The sequence below is a fragment of the Colossoma macropomum genome, unplaced genomic scaffold, assembly GCF_904425465.1.
Source record: "Colossoma macropomum unplaced genomic scaffold, Colossoma_macropomum, whole genome shotgun sequence".
NCBI lineage: Eukaryota > Metazoa > Chordata > Actinopteri > Characiformes > Serrasalmidae > Colossoma > Colossoma macropomum.
Window position 1 is genome coordinate 30,282,862 of NW_023494807.1, and position 16,699 is coordinate 30,299,560.

General features: G+C 39.5%; 1 protein-coding gene across 2 annotated transcripts in view; it reads right to left on the reverse strand.

Annotated features, from left to right (window-relative positions):
• Positions 1 to 16,101, reverse strand: part of cc2d1b (coiled-coil and C2 domain containing 1B) — a 56,822-nt gene extending 40,721 nt beyond the window's left edge. The window contains exons 1-5 of one of the 2 annotated variants that reach the window (XM_036556305.1): positions 15,931 to 16,101; positions 13,322 to 13,460; positions 9,052 to 9,193; positions 3,280 to 3,386; positions 783 to 890 (exon numbers count right to left, since the gene is read on the reverse strand). In XM_036556305.1, coding sequence (XP_036412198.1) covers positions 783 to 890; positions 3,280 to 3,386; positions 9,052 to 9,193; positions 13,322 to 13,387 — 423 coding nt within the window. In that variant the 5' untranslated portion in view covers positions 13,388 to 13,460; positions 15,931 to 16,101. Of the gene's footprint in view, positions 1 to 782; positions 891 to 3,279; positions 3,387 to 9,051; positions 9,194 to 13,321; positions 13,461 to 15,654 lie in introns of both variants that reach the window. The other variant, XM_036556304.1, reaches the window with a different exon arrangement.
• Positions 16,102 to 16,699: the final 598 nt, after the last annotated feature.

Here is a 16,699-nt window from a genome sequence, read left to right on the forward strand (position 1 = left end):
TAGAGCGTATAGAGTGTATAGTGTATAGAGCGTACAGAGTGTACAGAGTGTATACAGCGTATGAAGTGTATAGAGCGTATAGAGTATATAGTGTATAGAGTGTATAGAGCGTATAGTGTATAGAGCGTATACAGCGTATAAAGTGTATAGAGCGTAGAGTATATAGAGCGTATAGAGTATATATAGCGTACAGAGTGTATAGTGTATATAGCGTACAGAGTGTACAGAGCGTATAGAGTATATAGAGCGTATACAGTATATAGAGCGTATAGAGTGTATAGAGTATATAGAGTGTATAAAGTGTATAGAGCATGTACAGTACATAGAGCGTATAGAGCATAGAGTGTATAGAGCGTATACAGCGTATAAAGTGTATAGAGCGTATAGAGCATAGAGTATATAGAGCGTATAGAGTATATATAGCGTACAGAGTGTATAGTGTATATAGCGTACAGAGTGTACAGAGCGTATAGAGTATATAGAGCGTATACAGTATATAGAGCGTATAGAGTGTATAGAGTATATAGAGTGTATAAAGTGTATAGAGCATGTACAGTACATAGAGCGTATAGAGCATATAGAGTGTATAGAGCGTATACAGCGTATAAAGTGTATAGAGTGTATACAGTACATAGAGCGTATAGAGTATATAGAGTGAATAGAGCGTATACAGCGTATAAGGTGTATAGAGCGTATACAGTATATAGAACGTATAGAGTATATAGAGCGTATAGAGTGTATGCAGCGTATAAAGTGTATAGAGCGTATAGAATGTACGTTACCTGCTGTGCCGGCTGAGCTATCGGTGTTTCTTCATCGCAGGGCGAGGTTTGGGTTTCTGCCCCCGAATCTTCTGTTTCCTCCTCACCCACCACTTCCTGCAGCTCAGCCTGATTATATAGAGCAACATATTTGCGGATTAGAACACAAACCTCTGACATCACAGCGCTCAGAGAACTACTATTAAGGAAACTGTTCAGAGCATCAGTGCATTCAACTTGTTTATTTTGGTACAATTCAAAATAAGTTTTTTTAAAGGGACCATTTACACAGTGGTAGGTAGGCAGACAGATAGACAAGCAGGCAGGCAGGCAGGCAGGCAGCAGGCAGACAGACAGACAGACAGACAGACAGACAGACAGACAGACAGATCTTTATTGTCATTATTTAAAACAGTTTACATTGAGCAACTCTAGAATTGGCAGCAAGGACATAAAAGAAAATAAAGATAAACAGTCAAAGACACACAGATAAACACAATGAGATACAGGTATATACAGACATACTAGTGCAAAATATAATGATATATAGTGCAAGATGAAAAATATCTCAGTCTCAGTCTTAGTCTTAGTCTCAGTCTCAGTCTCAGTCTCATTAATGGAATGGTGCTGTTACAATAACCTATACACAATAAAATACTAAAAAGCTTTTTGTTGGATTTTTAACAGAGGTGGAAAAAGGTCACTACATTGCAAGTGAGTGAGTCTCAAGTCTCGACACTCAAGTCCTGACTCAAGACAGTCGAGTCTCGATTCTAGTCCTGAGTCAAAACAGTTGAGTCTCAAGTCAAGTCCCAAGTCCTGATCCTCGAGTCCTAAACAAGTCAGTCTGCATGCCATTTCAACACTGAACACCAAAAATGATGGTAAGAGTAATGCAGCCTTTTAAAGACAGCATGTTAGCAGTGTGTGGCTGTCTATTTTATTTTTTTTTATTTTATATGTTATTTATTTTTTTTTACCCTTCCAAAAAAAAATACCAAATCCATGGTACATCAATAATCACGACCGACATACTGGTACACACAAAGAGCAGTGAACTACATATGAAAAGAATTTCCAAAGTGCTATTGAAAAAAACAAAACTTAAAAAAATAAAACTATATTTGTTTATATAAGATAATTTAGGAGGGTTTGTTGGAACATTGGGCACATAGCATTAAAATAAAACTATATCTCTAAAACCAGCTCAGCCAATTACAAACTATTTTCGCCAGTAGCTTCTTATTCGAATTTTCCGTTCCACCTTAAATGGTGCAGTGGTTACATTCTGGCGCCTCACTGCTGCACCATTTAAGGTGGAGCGACAAATTTCAATCTGAACCTGCCGAATAACAAGTCAGCTTCAGCCTCGCGGTGAACGTTGTGCTTGTTTTACCTGCAGAAGCTGTTAAAATTGGTCACATACAGACGCTGTGTTTCTTTAGTTTTGCTATCATGAGGAAAATGGTCAGTTTAGCTGGTGAGTTTCTCCAGTAAGAGTTTAAGAGCTGAGCTGGGATTCTTGATGCTTCGCTTGTTTCCAGCTTGTGGAGGTGAACTTGAATTTTAAGCGCTTTGTTTGTCTCCTGAAATAAAATAAGCCGAACGTAACAGACATCTGACGACGCTGCTGTATATCAGAGTTACTGCAGGAAACGAACCCATTCACGCGAACAGTAACCGGCTGTGTTGAGTCCCGTCTGCAGACAGACTCTCCACGTTTTTTCCAGTTCAAGTCGCGAGCCTTTCCGAGTCATGAGGCTCAAGTCTGAGTCAGTCCGAGTCACTGGGGTTCAAGACAAAGTCGATTCACGAGTCCAAGTCATATGACTCGAGTCCACATCTCTGATTTATAACATTAGCCCGAGAATTTTTTTAGCAAATTAAATTAATAGCACAATAAAAATAGCACATAAACTACCGTTCAAAAGTTTGGAAACATCACTTGCAATTATATAATACGAATTTGTGGATAAGCGCATGAAGTGATTTAACTGCACAGCTTTCAGAGAATCAGTGGGACACTACTGTCAATAAAAACGTAGAAACGTTAGACGTGTCCAGAATGATAAACAGAGCTGTAGAAGATTCTAAAATGACTAAGAAAGCTGTAAAAAATCAAGAATGATGTTCTAATAAAATTAATAATTATCATTTTTCAAAGGAGTAGATCAAATCTCAAGACAGATAATTTAACAAACAAAATAGTACAAACAGATAATTACAGTGTATTATATGTCATGTAACAATACTTAAAATATTGAATGAAACATCTAAAAATACCTTTTGGCAAATAACTTCATGGATAAATCTAGATGGTAAAGGTTGTCAATGTATATAAAGCAACAAAAATCATTAAAGTTATTGTAATTTACTGATTATTATTATTATAACTGATTTCAAAACAGCTCTCGGTAACTTCAGACTGACGTATCATTTTCACATTTCTGATATATCAGCGTGCACAATAATCACAGCACACGAGCAGGCAAAAGCAATGACGTAAAGCAAAGATTACCAAGAGATCTTCATCATCCTCCAGGTTATCGTCATCATCATCATCATCATCAATATCTTTCATGCACGCTTCAGTCATCTTCTCAATGTCCTCCATCGGTAACGGAGCTGTAGAATGAGAATTACTTTGAATTAAAACTTTTTTGGGTCTCACTTTATTTGGACAGCCCTCTATAATCCCCTACAGATTATCTACAGATGTTCAAATTGATATTATAACATGTTATAAAAACAAACCTTCTTCTGTTAATAGAATAATCTTTGACTCTAATGCTGATCATACGGAGCACAGAGCGCACTGATGAAGTAAGAACCTGTTTTTTTGGTTAAACTGAAGGGCTGACAACTTATGTTCTTAACTAAAACCAGGCTGGTCAGCTAGCTAACAGGCTAAATAAGCCAACACGCTAAACAACTCCAACATTAATATCACAGGCTTGAATTAAAGTACTGACGATATGATTCACTGAAAAACGGCAATATAGAAGTCTAAAGAATGTCTTACACGCTTCAAATGTCCGTGTTTCAGTCAGAAGTCGCGTCAAATCCAGGCCGAATCCCAAACGGCTCCCTGTGTAACATTAAGTTTAGAAATTCTAGCTCCTGCTGTCAGATACTGCACTGCCTGTCGAGTATGGATGTGGATGAATCCCAAATGACCATTTTTAGCTGTATTTTGCTCTGCTGGGCAGCAGGATCCAGTATTTAAACTCCTATGTAGTGCACTATGTAGGGAGCAGGGTAGCCGTTTGAGATGCAGCCCCAGTGTGAGAAGAGGGCGCCGCTGGAATGGTGCTAAATGAGACTCGCGGTGGTAATTTAGTGACCAAAAAGGGCTTATAAACAGAAAGTCTCTGCATTAAACAGTGCTGTGTTTGCTTAGGGCGTTTTCACACCTGGGCCGTTTCAGCGTCTGAAGTGGACTCAGACCGCTGAGTCATAGCCAAATGAACTCAGACCCCCCTAAATGGCCCCAAAAACGAACCGGACTCTCGAGGTGGTCTCAGTTCGGTTCGTTTGTAGTTCGTTTTGTGGTTCGATTAATTTGTGCATTGTGAAAACAAAACGGCCTCAGTCCGCTTTAGCTCTGCTTTATGGTGAAGACCTCGATGCTCGCCGCACACACAGCCACAGTCTTCACTTCAGCAGGTAAACAGACCGAGGATCATTATGAGGTTCTGCTCAGGATAAAGCCTGTCTGTGATCTGAGACAGACAGCAGCGCTGACATAGTAAAGCGATCAGATGTGAGACTCCGCGTGATTTTACTGTGTTAAAGGCTCGAGCTGGTCACACAGTGCAGTTTCAGCTGCTTTCACTCTGAACGCTGAATGAATGGAAATTCGCCTCAGTGAGGAGCACAGCCGAACACGGAGCCCACCGCGGCAGACCCGCAGGGCCATTTTTCCAATTTTGCGCGATGGACTTCGGCCAGTCGTTTCAGCGCGGCCAACAGGAGAGCAGCAGGCGGGTCTGGTGGTTCTTCTCGTCACCTGATAGCTCGGATACATCAGAGAACGCGGCCCACTTGGCGAGCGCTGTGCACACCGCGAGTGCTGTGAAAGGGGTCCGAGTTCTAATGGAGTTGGGGTCTGAACAAGAAGTGGTCTGAGATCTCAATGGACCAGAAAGAAAGAGAGTCCTCTTTAGAGTTCACTTACATTGTGAACACAAAAAGAACTGAGGTCACTTGCAGTTGGTTCCCTTCCAGGTTCACTTCAACAGAACTCGGTTTGGTTCTTTTAAAACGAGCTATATGTGAAAACACTGTTATCTTCACTGTTATACGAAAAAAAGTTTTAAAAAAAATCATGAAATGTCTGCAGTTTACAGCGATTAGCGACCGAACATTCTTCTCATTCAGCGGTCAATGGTTGCTTAGCAACGATACCGCACTCTAAAGGAACTACATTTCTTGGCGGAATACTTGTTTATGTCGATTATCATTAATAATAACTTAAATAATTATCTAAAACATTGTGTATTTTGATATATTTTATGTTGGCCGCCGTTTATAAAAGCAATAAGTCACTCGAGGCTGTGAGTCACTGCGATTTTATCACAAAGAAGGTGGGGTTGGGGTTGGGGTTGGGGTTAGGATTTAGGCCAGGGTGAGGGCTGGGCTTAATTTTGGGGTTGAGGTTAAGGTTAGGATTAGAGCAGGTTTAGTGTTAAAGACAATTATAGTCAATTTAGTAGATATTTAGTTGAATGTAACGCAAAAGTAAATAAAGTATCTACAAAGCATCGAAAGTGGACTTTCCAAATAAAGTACCACCCATTTCTGTAATGTTAATCACAGAAGAGACATTAGGTACTAAACAGAGTGCCACAGCTGGATTTCAGCAGTGACACTAGTATTTACACACAACTGCTAGGGGCGGATAACGGGACATGATGATATGTTATTGTGATAAATGTGTATCATCAGTACTTCTGGAACACTTGACAAATGCATGAATCATGAAAATACAGATTTAGACCAATTATAAAGAGCCTGTAAACAACAACAGGAAGTGTACAGTCAATGTTTAAGCTGCATAATAACAAGTAGCTGACTGAATGAAGCCAAATCTTATTTTAATGATTTATTCATTACTTCCTCCTGTTCTTTCTTAAATAGTTCAAAAAGACACGTCACTACTGCTCTGCTGGTACATTTAGTTCGCTTTTTACATTTTTTCCTTACATCAGAAAAGCTAAATAATGTGATTAAGGATGCTCAATCTGAATTTTTTCTCCAGACATGCAGTCCAGACAACAGTCGGTACGTTTATCGTTTTCTTTTTGTCTGATCTGTCTTGCAGTTTTGTGAGGTAAATAAGGCGAGGCAGGTAAGTGCACTGTACCTAAAAGCTGCTGCCTCACCTGAACCAAAACGCTGCAGCATAATTATACACAGCTCACTGTGAATATCCAGTCACTGATTCATGCTGTTTAAAGCTGCACTATGTAAGATTTGGGGATTTGGAGACCTCTCTGGTGGAAAGATGTAATTGCATGCAATGTGTGGAAGAACATTTTGTAGCATGGGTTGTGCTTTGGCTCCCTTCCCCAAGCATGAATCTGCTGATTGAAAGAGAATTCAAAGAGAACTCAGTCTAAACTTGGTGAAGGACGCGTCTCTGAGGATGTGAGTGAATTATCTACTACTGTCATCACATCTTCATCAGTATGATGTTGATTTTGAGATCATTTGAGAGCTTAACGTCCAGCCGGACCTTCTTTTTGAGTCTTCGTGTGTGAGATCAACACGTAAAGACGTACGACGTGGTGTGAAAAACTCGATCCGACAGCTCTGACTTACAGGCTACGTTCACATTACCAGGCTGAAGTGGCACAAATCTGATTTTTTTGCCCTAATGTGACTCAGATCTGATGTTTACAGGGCTGTGTGGACATGCAAATCTGATCTTTTCAAATCTGACCTGAGCCACTTTTATATGTGGTCCTAGATCGGATACGTATTCCGATTCGTGGTCATGGTCGTGATCGGAATTCATGTGCTTTGTTTCCACTGCGCGTGCACCATCATTCAGCGTTACCATGGCAGCAACGCCGAACAGAAGTTAAAGCCTGTAAACGGTGGAAAAAAAAACACCTCACCTTTTTCTCCTTCGTCTCGCTCTAATAATGAAGCTGATCAGAGTTAATTACCTTCTCAGCGAAGCTCGTTCTGCTCGTTAGTTTGTGCTGATGATGAACGTGATTCATTCACGTGACGTTACTAAGTAGGATGTACGCATGAGGGTCTTTTCAGGACGCCGGTTCGTCACATTAATGACAGATTTGAGTCACTTACCTAAACGAGTGTGAACCATCGAGTCAGAGAGATCGGATTTGAGCAAAAATTCGGATTTGAGCAACGAGGCTTGGAATGTGAACGTAGCTTTAAAGGCTTTACAGGGCGACTCACAGCAGCTCACACTCACCATATTTTAGCCTGTTTCTATTCTCCTCACTCTGTAATGACACTTCTTTCAGTTTTCACAAAACACATAGTGCAGCCTGAAACAGGCAACATCTAATTTTTTTAAGAATTTAAAATATCAGTTTCATATAATTCACACATATTTCAATATTAGGCATGACATCAACCCCTTATGGGTTTCTACAACACAAACACAACACATTCTCCACCTATCTGAAGAACCTTTTGATGATGCAAAGAACCCTTTAATCATGTGAAGGGTTCTTTGCGTGTTCATGGTTCTATACAGAACTATTTTCTTTATTAAAGAACCCTTAAAGAACGATCTTTTTTAAGAGTGTAGAGCCGACCAGCACAGACTCAGCCATATAGTGTAACCCCAGCTAAAGCCAGTGTTACACTACAAGACTTCTACCCCGATTTTAGCCCTGATTCTCAGTCTGGCCGAGTCAGGGCTGGTCGGCTCTAGTCTGGAGATTTTTGGGTCAGTCGGAGTCGACAGTTGGAGAAAGAGTCGAGTTGTGTTTGAGGGGCACAGACTCAGATTTTTGGCCTCCCGATCGCGTTTCAGATCAGTCAGAGTTTATCAAACGTTTGATTTACTTTAACCCGACTCTGAGTGTAAACTAGTGTGAACTGATCAACGACTCAATCTGAATAGATTCCTGCAACAGCCAATGAAAACAGAGCACGAACGAAGAAAACACAGCAAGTAAACAAAGCAAAATGGCGAAAAGTCTTTCAGGTGTGGAGCGAAGCTTTCTAACGAGCTGAGTTTAAGGCACAACTGAGTTTACGTAGATTTAAAACTCTAAAATACCAACTAATCACATTTTTAAATCCATGATCATCACTTGAACACGTTTACCTGCTGCTTCTTTACGGTTTCAGCGCAAACGGCAGAGAAAACAGCAGCAGCAGCTCCATGTCTGTTTATTTGCGTCTCCTAGTAACGGGAGTTTGCGAGAGTTTGTATGAGCTCAGTGATGGTTTGATCGTTTAGTGTGTGATCCCAATATTTTACTTCAAAAAAATCTACAAAAACCAGTTTGATAGAGTGAGATGTCCAGTCTTTCTATAATCTGTTAAGGTAGTGAACCCAGGGCTTTAAAGAAATCAGAATCAGCCATGAAAATGAATGAACGGTTCTTCCCCTAATTATGATACACACACCGATCAGGCATAACATTATGACCACCTCCTTGTTTCTACGTTCACTGTCCATTTTATCAGCTCCACTTACTGTATAGGTGCACTTTGTAGTTCTACAGTTACAGACTGTAGTCCATCTGTTTCTCTGATACTTTGTTAGCCCCCTTTTACCCTGTTCTTCAGTGGTCAGGACCCCCATGGACCCTCACAGAGCAGGTACTATTTGGGTGGTGGATCATTCTCAGCACTGCAGTAACACTGACATGGTGGTGGTGTGTTAGTGTGTGTTGTGCTGGTCTGAGTGGATCAGATACAGCAGTGCTGCTGGAGTTTTTAAACACCTCAGTGTCACTGCTGGACTGAGAATAGTCCACCAACCAAAAATATCCAGCCAACCGTGTCCTGTGGGCAGCGTCCTGTGACCACTGACGAAGGACTAGAGGATGACCAACACGAACTGTGCAGCAGCAGATGAGCTATCGTCTCTGACTTTACATCTACAAAAAACTCCAGCAGAACTACAAAGTGCACCTATATAGTAAGTGGAGCTGATAAAATGAGCGTAGAAACAAGGAGGTGGTCATAATGTTATGCCTGACCGGTGTAGTGTACGGTGATAAAGTGCATGTCCTGCACTGCCCACCTTTAGAGGTCCCCTTTTTGTTTTGACTGATGGGTTAGAGCACCGTACCTTTGGCAGCTTTTTTTCCTCTAGCAGCAGCAGTGGGTTTTTTCCCAACGATGGCAGCAAATTCAGCCTCCAAATCCGGATCGTCCACATCCTGGCTCATCTCCATCATATCCTCCGGCTTGAAATCAAGGAACAACCCCATCTACGGCATCAGCAAGACGAGGTTACAGTGACAGTGTTAACAGGAAGACCACAACTATGGACTACATTAGCAACTGAGTACTGGTTATTCTGATGGACACTCAGAGTTGATAAAGGGGAACTCCACCTTCCACCAAAATTTCTAAATTTCTGCATGATTAAGTGGTTAAGATGTAAACAGAGTGATTCAGAGTGGTTTGGTGTGAAACACTCTGTTCTAGAGAAACTTAAAGTCCGAACTGATCACAGTGGTGGTGACAGGAAGCAGGGGCTGTATTACAAAAACATATTAAAGATTTTCTTGCTTTTCTACTATAACACTTATAATGTTAATTCATCACCATTCCTACATGTAGCAAAATCAACACGCCATGTACAATTCAGGTCAAATATCCTTACCTTGTTTATTCTCTTCTTGTTACTCTTTTCTTAAGTGCCTTGCTAACCCTTTTGCTACTGTAGCACTGTTAATTTCCCCATTGTGGGACTAATAAAGGATTATCTTACCATATCTTAGCTCAGCTAGCTTAACTAGGGCTGAACGATTTTCTGACCAATATCGCAATTACAATTTAAATTGCTGTTGTTTATTATTGAGGTATAAATTGAGGTTTAGGCCTTTTTGAGCAGCTTATTTTTTTTCTATTTTGAGACTTAAACTCTTGACTTAGTGCACCAGACTGCCGGTTAATTGTGGCTGTGCTCCATGTTATTAGGTAAAATTTCCCATCTTAAAACTATTGTGTCAACGTTGTTGATAACAGACTGTGGGGCTATAATAAAAACAGCATATATATATATACGCTGTAAAATCCACGATACACGCACACCTATGATGCCTTACAGCGACTGAACTGTATCACTGCACCACGCTACGAAAAACCCTGCTGTTAATGAAATAATCTTTGACTCTGATACTGCTTGCATGGAGCACAGAGTGAACTGATGAAGTAAGAACCCATTTTTTGTTTAAACTGAGGGGCTGACAACTTATGTTCTTAACTAGAACCAGGCTGGTCAGCTAGCTAACAGGGTAAAAGAGCCAACAGCCTAAACAGCTCCATCATTAATATCACAGACTTGAATTAAAGCACTTCGCGTCAAACCCAGGCTGAATCCCAAACGGCTCCGTACTCCCTAAATAGTGTCCCAAATGACTGTTTCTTAGCTGTATTTTGCTCTGTTGGGCTGCAGGATCCAGTATATAAATTCCTACGTAGCGCACTATGTAGGGAGCAGGGAGCCGTTTGAGATGCAGCCCCAGTGTGAGAAGAGGGGCCGCTGGATTGATGCTAAATAAGACTCGGTGATAATTTGGTGACCAAAAAGTGCTTTTAAAGCGAAAGTTTCTGCATTGAACAGTGCTGTGACATCATATGTTCATTGTTACATGACAAAAAGTTTAAAAATTCATGAACTGACTGCAGTTTACAGCGATGGGCGACCAAACTTTCTCTTCATTCAGCGGTGCATGGAACTACATTTCTTGGCGGAATACTTCTTTATGTCAATTATTAATAATAATAGTAATAACTTAAATTACCCTATGAAAAACTGTGTATTTTATCAGATTTTATGTTGCCTGCCGTTTTATAACAGCAGTGCGTTACGGCGATTTTATCACAGGGAAGAGAGTTTTAGCTCAGAACACCTTTGTCCTTGATAAAATCGCAGTAATGTATGGCCTTTCATTGCTTTAGTAGCTGTTACAGAATCAGGAGCTGCACCACAACCCCAAAAGTGGTGGGGCAAAACTTATGGCTTCCAGAAAAATAAAAATAAAAACAAAGGCCTTTGACAGACTAACTAAAACTACTTTTCATACCGTGCTAATAACACACCTCTATAAACCTATTCATGAACAGTGTCAGTGTTTGTTTTGACTCTGCGCTTGACTGAGTTCAGGCTGCTAACATCTCTGTAGAACATCGGGCTGTTTTGTTTCGGTTGGTCTGAATGTTGTCAGCGATGCAAACGCTTTGCTACTCTCACATTATCCACCTTATACATAACAAAATAGAAAACAATGACGCTTATTGTCCATGTGTTCCACAAACAAACCAACAACAATAAACTTTATAATCATAATAATACATAACATTTATATGGTGCTTTTCTAGGACCCAAAGCTTTACTGGATATCTGCTTCTTTATTACAGTTACTGCTCTATAAATGTCTTAATGGTGCAGGAGCAGCGTATTTATCTGACCTACTGCAGCGATATGAGCCGAGCAGAACTCTCAGATCATTAGGAACTGGTCAGTCAGCCCTGCTGAAGGTGAAGACTAAACATGGAGAAGCAGCGTTTAGATACTATGCTGCTCATAAATGGACCCAGTGGACAGAGAGCGTTAGAAGAGCCCCGACACTGGGACACTTTAAATCAGCCTGAACACATTCCTGTTAGTGCGCTCTCAGATCCTGTAACAAAACTCTTATTATTAAGTTATTCTAATTTTAATTATTCTTCTCTTTTCAAATCTGTTGTTTTAGTCAAGTTTTAATCATGTTTCGAATTTCTATTCTATTCTGTTTTGAATTATAAAATTATAATGAATTATAATTTGAAATATCTCTGTTGTCTCTTTTCGTAAAGCACTTTGAGTGACCACAGTGTATGAAAGGTGCTCTATAAATAAAGTTTCCTTGCCTCATGATTGGTTTACCAATCTGAATTTAATCAATATATATATATCACAGCAAAAATCAATCTCTCAATATATCAATATATATATATAGAGGAAAACTGGTGGAAAACCAGATTCTGGAGGTTTCATATCCAGATTTAGTGCAGTTATCATCTGAACACTGAACTACCAGCACAGGTCTATTCCCACGATTCCAAAATACTTTAGTGGACTTCATGAAAAACAATATAAAGGCACCATGTTAAAGCTGCATAAGCGGGCGTGTCCATCTCTATTTACGTTCATCACTTATCAGTGAGCAGTAACAGGAATATGGGTTCTTCCAGATGAGTTTCTGTGGTTGTCTGATCGGATCACTCCCGTTTTAAAAGAACTGCACTGTCTGTATCGTTCAGGGTAGATTTTAAGGTTCAGCTACTGGTTTTAAAGCTCTAAAAGACCCTAAAGCACCGCTTACATCACAGAATGTCTGTCTGTTTATGATCTATCTATGCCGATACTGAGCTTCTACAAACACCTTCTGTAAAATATAGAAAACATGGAGAGACTCGTTCAGTTATTCTGCTTCTAAACTGTGGAGCTCAGTTCAGCTTTTATTAGGCAGTCAAGCTCAGAGCTCACTTTTAATAAACATCTGAAAATGCAGCTCTTTAACTCAGTGCTTCATTAAAACTCTATGGCTCTTGATATATATGTTTTTTTTTTCATCATTTTAAATTAGTATTCATAATCTGTCTGTATCAAAACTTTGAGCTGCCACCAGCATGAATAGTAATACATACATGCATATACACACACATATATATATATACACACAGACACACACACACACACACACACATATATATATATATATATATATGTGTGTGTGTGTGTGTGTCTGTGTGTATATATATATGTGTGTGTAAATTTCATGATGAATGGACCAACATAAACGGCCCAAAATGACTTGGAAAAACGTCTGGTTCCATTGACTTACATTAAAAGTAAAGTAGGTTTTTTCCTTCTCCTGTAAAGTTACCATTTTGGATATACAGGTTTTCTTCTGACAGCAGTGATGTGTGTGTGTGTGTGTGTGTGTGTGTGTGTGTGTATATATGTGTGTACACACACACACACACATATATATACATAAACACACACACACACACACATACATATATATATATATATATATATATATATATATATATATACATACACACACACAAAGATGATTATTATTGTTATTATTACTATTATTATTATGAAAGTATTCATGTAATCCAACATAAGTCAACTGTTTCAGTTATATTTTTTCTAATTATATTATGATTATTATTACTATAACGCAGGCCAGTATTAAGCCATGTCACATTATTGATTCACTAATGTGCTGTTCAGCTCTAGTGTACATAAGCAAAATGTCCAGGCCGTCATGTCACTGACTGACTCGCTCCAGGTTTAGGATCCAAACGGACTCACAATAAATGCCACCAACCTGTTTGGCTGCAGCAGCTCCTTGGCCTTTCGGCATCGCCGCTCGTTTATTCTTCCTGCCAAACATTGCTGACAGTCTTCCAGACTATTCCGCTTGTGCCTGAGTGAAGGGATTCTCCAAATCCAGTACAGGAAGCCTTCTGTGAAGAAAAGGCAACAAAATCAGAAAACAAATTAGCTTTTATTGCATCTAATAGGTTTTTAAAACAACCAACAACAAAACAAACCATATAAACAATGTAAATACACACAGAGCCTTTCAGTCACAGTTTCAAGTTATCGAGAGGATAAATCTGAACCAATTACATATTCACGCAATTGTCTAGTCAGCCAGGTCTTGGTTATTTGGGTGGAGGGTCATTCGCAGCACCGCAGTAACACTGACGTGGTGGTGGTGTGTTAGTGTGTGTTGTGCTGGTCTGAGTGGATCAGACACAGCAGTGCTGCTGGAGTTTTTAAACACCTCAGTGTCGCTGCTGGACTGAGAATAGTCCAGCAACCAAAAATATCCAGTCAACAGCGTCCTGTGGGCAGCGTCCTGTGACCACTGATGAAGGACTAGAGGATGACCAACACAAACTGTGCAGCAGCAGATGAGCTATCGTCTCTGACTTTACATCTACAAGGTGGACTGACAAGGTAGGAGTGTCTAATAGAGTGGACAGTGAGTGGACACAGTGTTTAAAAACTCCAACAGCACTGCTGTGTCTGATCCACTCAGACCAGCACAACACATACTAACACACCACCACCACGTCAGTGTTACTGCAGTGCTGAGAATGATCCACCACCCAAATAGTACCTGCTCTGTGAGGGTCCATGGGGGTCCTGACCACTGAAGAACAGGGTAACAAAGTATGCAGAGAAACAGATGGACTACAGTCTGTAACTGTAGAACTACAAAGTGAAACTATGTGGTCAGTGGAGCTGATAAAATGGACAATGAGTGTAGAAACAAGGATGTTAAGGCTGGTATTTAACAGGCTTGGACTTATTATTATTACTATTATGCCAAGGGATGTGGTGGTAATACATCAGCCTGTATAAACAGGATCTTTATTGCTGCCATAAAAAGGACTAACTAGTACAAAACCAATGTGTTTGAGTTTAATAAACATCATGCAGAAGGTCTTATGATCTGCATCTGACACATTTCTGTACAAACAGTCATCTCATAACAAACTAAATAAGCTTTAGATCTGAATAAACCTCTGAATATGCTTTACTCACATTCTGCCAACTCATCTAACTTCACTTTCTCAGGGATTTTTCTGTGTGAGCCACAAATTTAGACGGCTGTTCTGTAGTAAAAGCGATCCATAACAATTCCATTAGTATTTCCGTGCTTCACTACATGCCAAATTATCTAAAATATTGATATTCCACACATGTCACTGTTTTCAGCAGCATATTTAGGCACTGGGTACGTTATTCTGTGCTAGCAGTAGCATGACAGAGCTCATTTGACTTCACAAGTCAATATAGGTCTTCCTGTTCTACGGAGCCCCCAAGGTGACATCATGATTATTTTTTAATAAAATAAGGCCATGAAGTACTATACTGAGGCCACAAGTTAGGTTTCTCATTATTCGTGGCATTAATATCATAATTTGTGGCCTCAATATATCAATTTGTTTCTTCAATATATTAATTTGAAGCCTCAATATATTAATTTGTGATCTCAATATATTAATTTGAAGCCTCAACGTAGTAATTTGTGGCCTCAATATACGAATTAATTTCTTCTATATATTTATTTGTGGCCTCAATATATTAATTTGTGCCCTCCATATAGTAATTTGTGACCATACATTAAACTGTCACCTCAATACGTTAATTTGTGATCCACAACATAAGAAATTGTGGTCGTAATATATTAAATTGTGGCCTTAATATATCAATTCATGACTTGCATGTAGTAATTTGTGGCCACAAATTAAAAATACGCCTTATTAAAAATAGTCACCATGCCACCTTAGGAGCTCTGTACGGAGTCCCACTGGTGACATCCTGTATAAATAAAAATAATACGTGGCCACGCCTTATTAATGCGTGGGAACGAGATCCCAATGCGTGGCCACGACTTAGTAAAGCGTGGGAACGAGATCACGGCTTACTAAGTCGTGGCCACGCATTAGGATCTGGTTCCCACGCTTTACTAAGTCGTGGCCACGACTTAATCATCTCATTCCCACGCCTTACTAAGTCGTGGCCATGCATTATTTTTTATTTATACAGGATGTCACCAGCGGGGCTCCGTAGCTCCGCGCTGCTCAGCTGTAAGTTAAATGACTGGTTTTAGTGAAGTGGTCAGGTCGATGTTGAGTTACTCACCTGTAAACTGGGGGGTGAGGTTGAGCAGGTAAACGCAGCAGGAGAAATGAGGGGTTTTAAGCAGTCAGGGAGTGAAGAGGGCAGTAAGTATAACCTCTAAACTCGCTGAAAGAGTGTTAAAAAGTGAAAAACTCCTCAGACTCCACATTAAACTGATCCACACAACCAAAACAGCAGCAGCAGCTGCGGCGCTTCAACTGCACCGAAGTGAACTCGCTCCAGGACCCAGACTGGGAAGGAAAAACATCCATTAAATATCATTAAGACCGTATTTACCTACAAACCGAAGAGCTGCGAGGGCTACAAAACATCGGAGCTGCAGTTGTGCGGAGGTAAATAAAGATAAAAGCTCGTAATTATTAATATTAATCTGAGTTTCGTTCCGACTTGTAGCCAGATTTCTTGTCAGTCTCCACCCAGCGTGTTTCCAACCACAAACACCCTACAACGACCCAAACTTTTCAAAATAAAAGTCTCGCGATTCGTTTGCGTACCATATTTTTTTCAGGTCATGCAGCTGTTTTATACTCTTTAACGGTGTGATAGTGTCTGTGGCACATCGCTTTAGGGTTTTCTCACTCTATTAAAAAAAGAAAAAACTGTAAAGTTATAATTATACCGTGTTAGTAGGACTGTTTAGTGTCCAGTTTCTGCATATTTGTTTCTGTGATCGGAGTGTTTAAGAAACGGTACTATATAAGAGAACTTTTTATATTTCGCGACAATACATCTGAATTGATTGTATTAGTGTATTTCAACTATGAATTATTTAAAAATCTCAAAATGTATATAATAGTAAATGTAAAATGTAAATAATAACAACAACGACAAACAAAAGTAACAACAACAACAACAACAACAATAATAATAATAATAATAATAATAATAAATATTATTATTATTATTATTATTATTATTATTATTATTATCATTGAGTTAAGTATTGATTGTAAAGTATTGTACAGCACGTATGTATTGTATTGTATTGAACTCTGTTCCTTTTTCTCTAGGTGTCAATAATGACTTTCTGATTCTAGCAGTATCT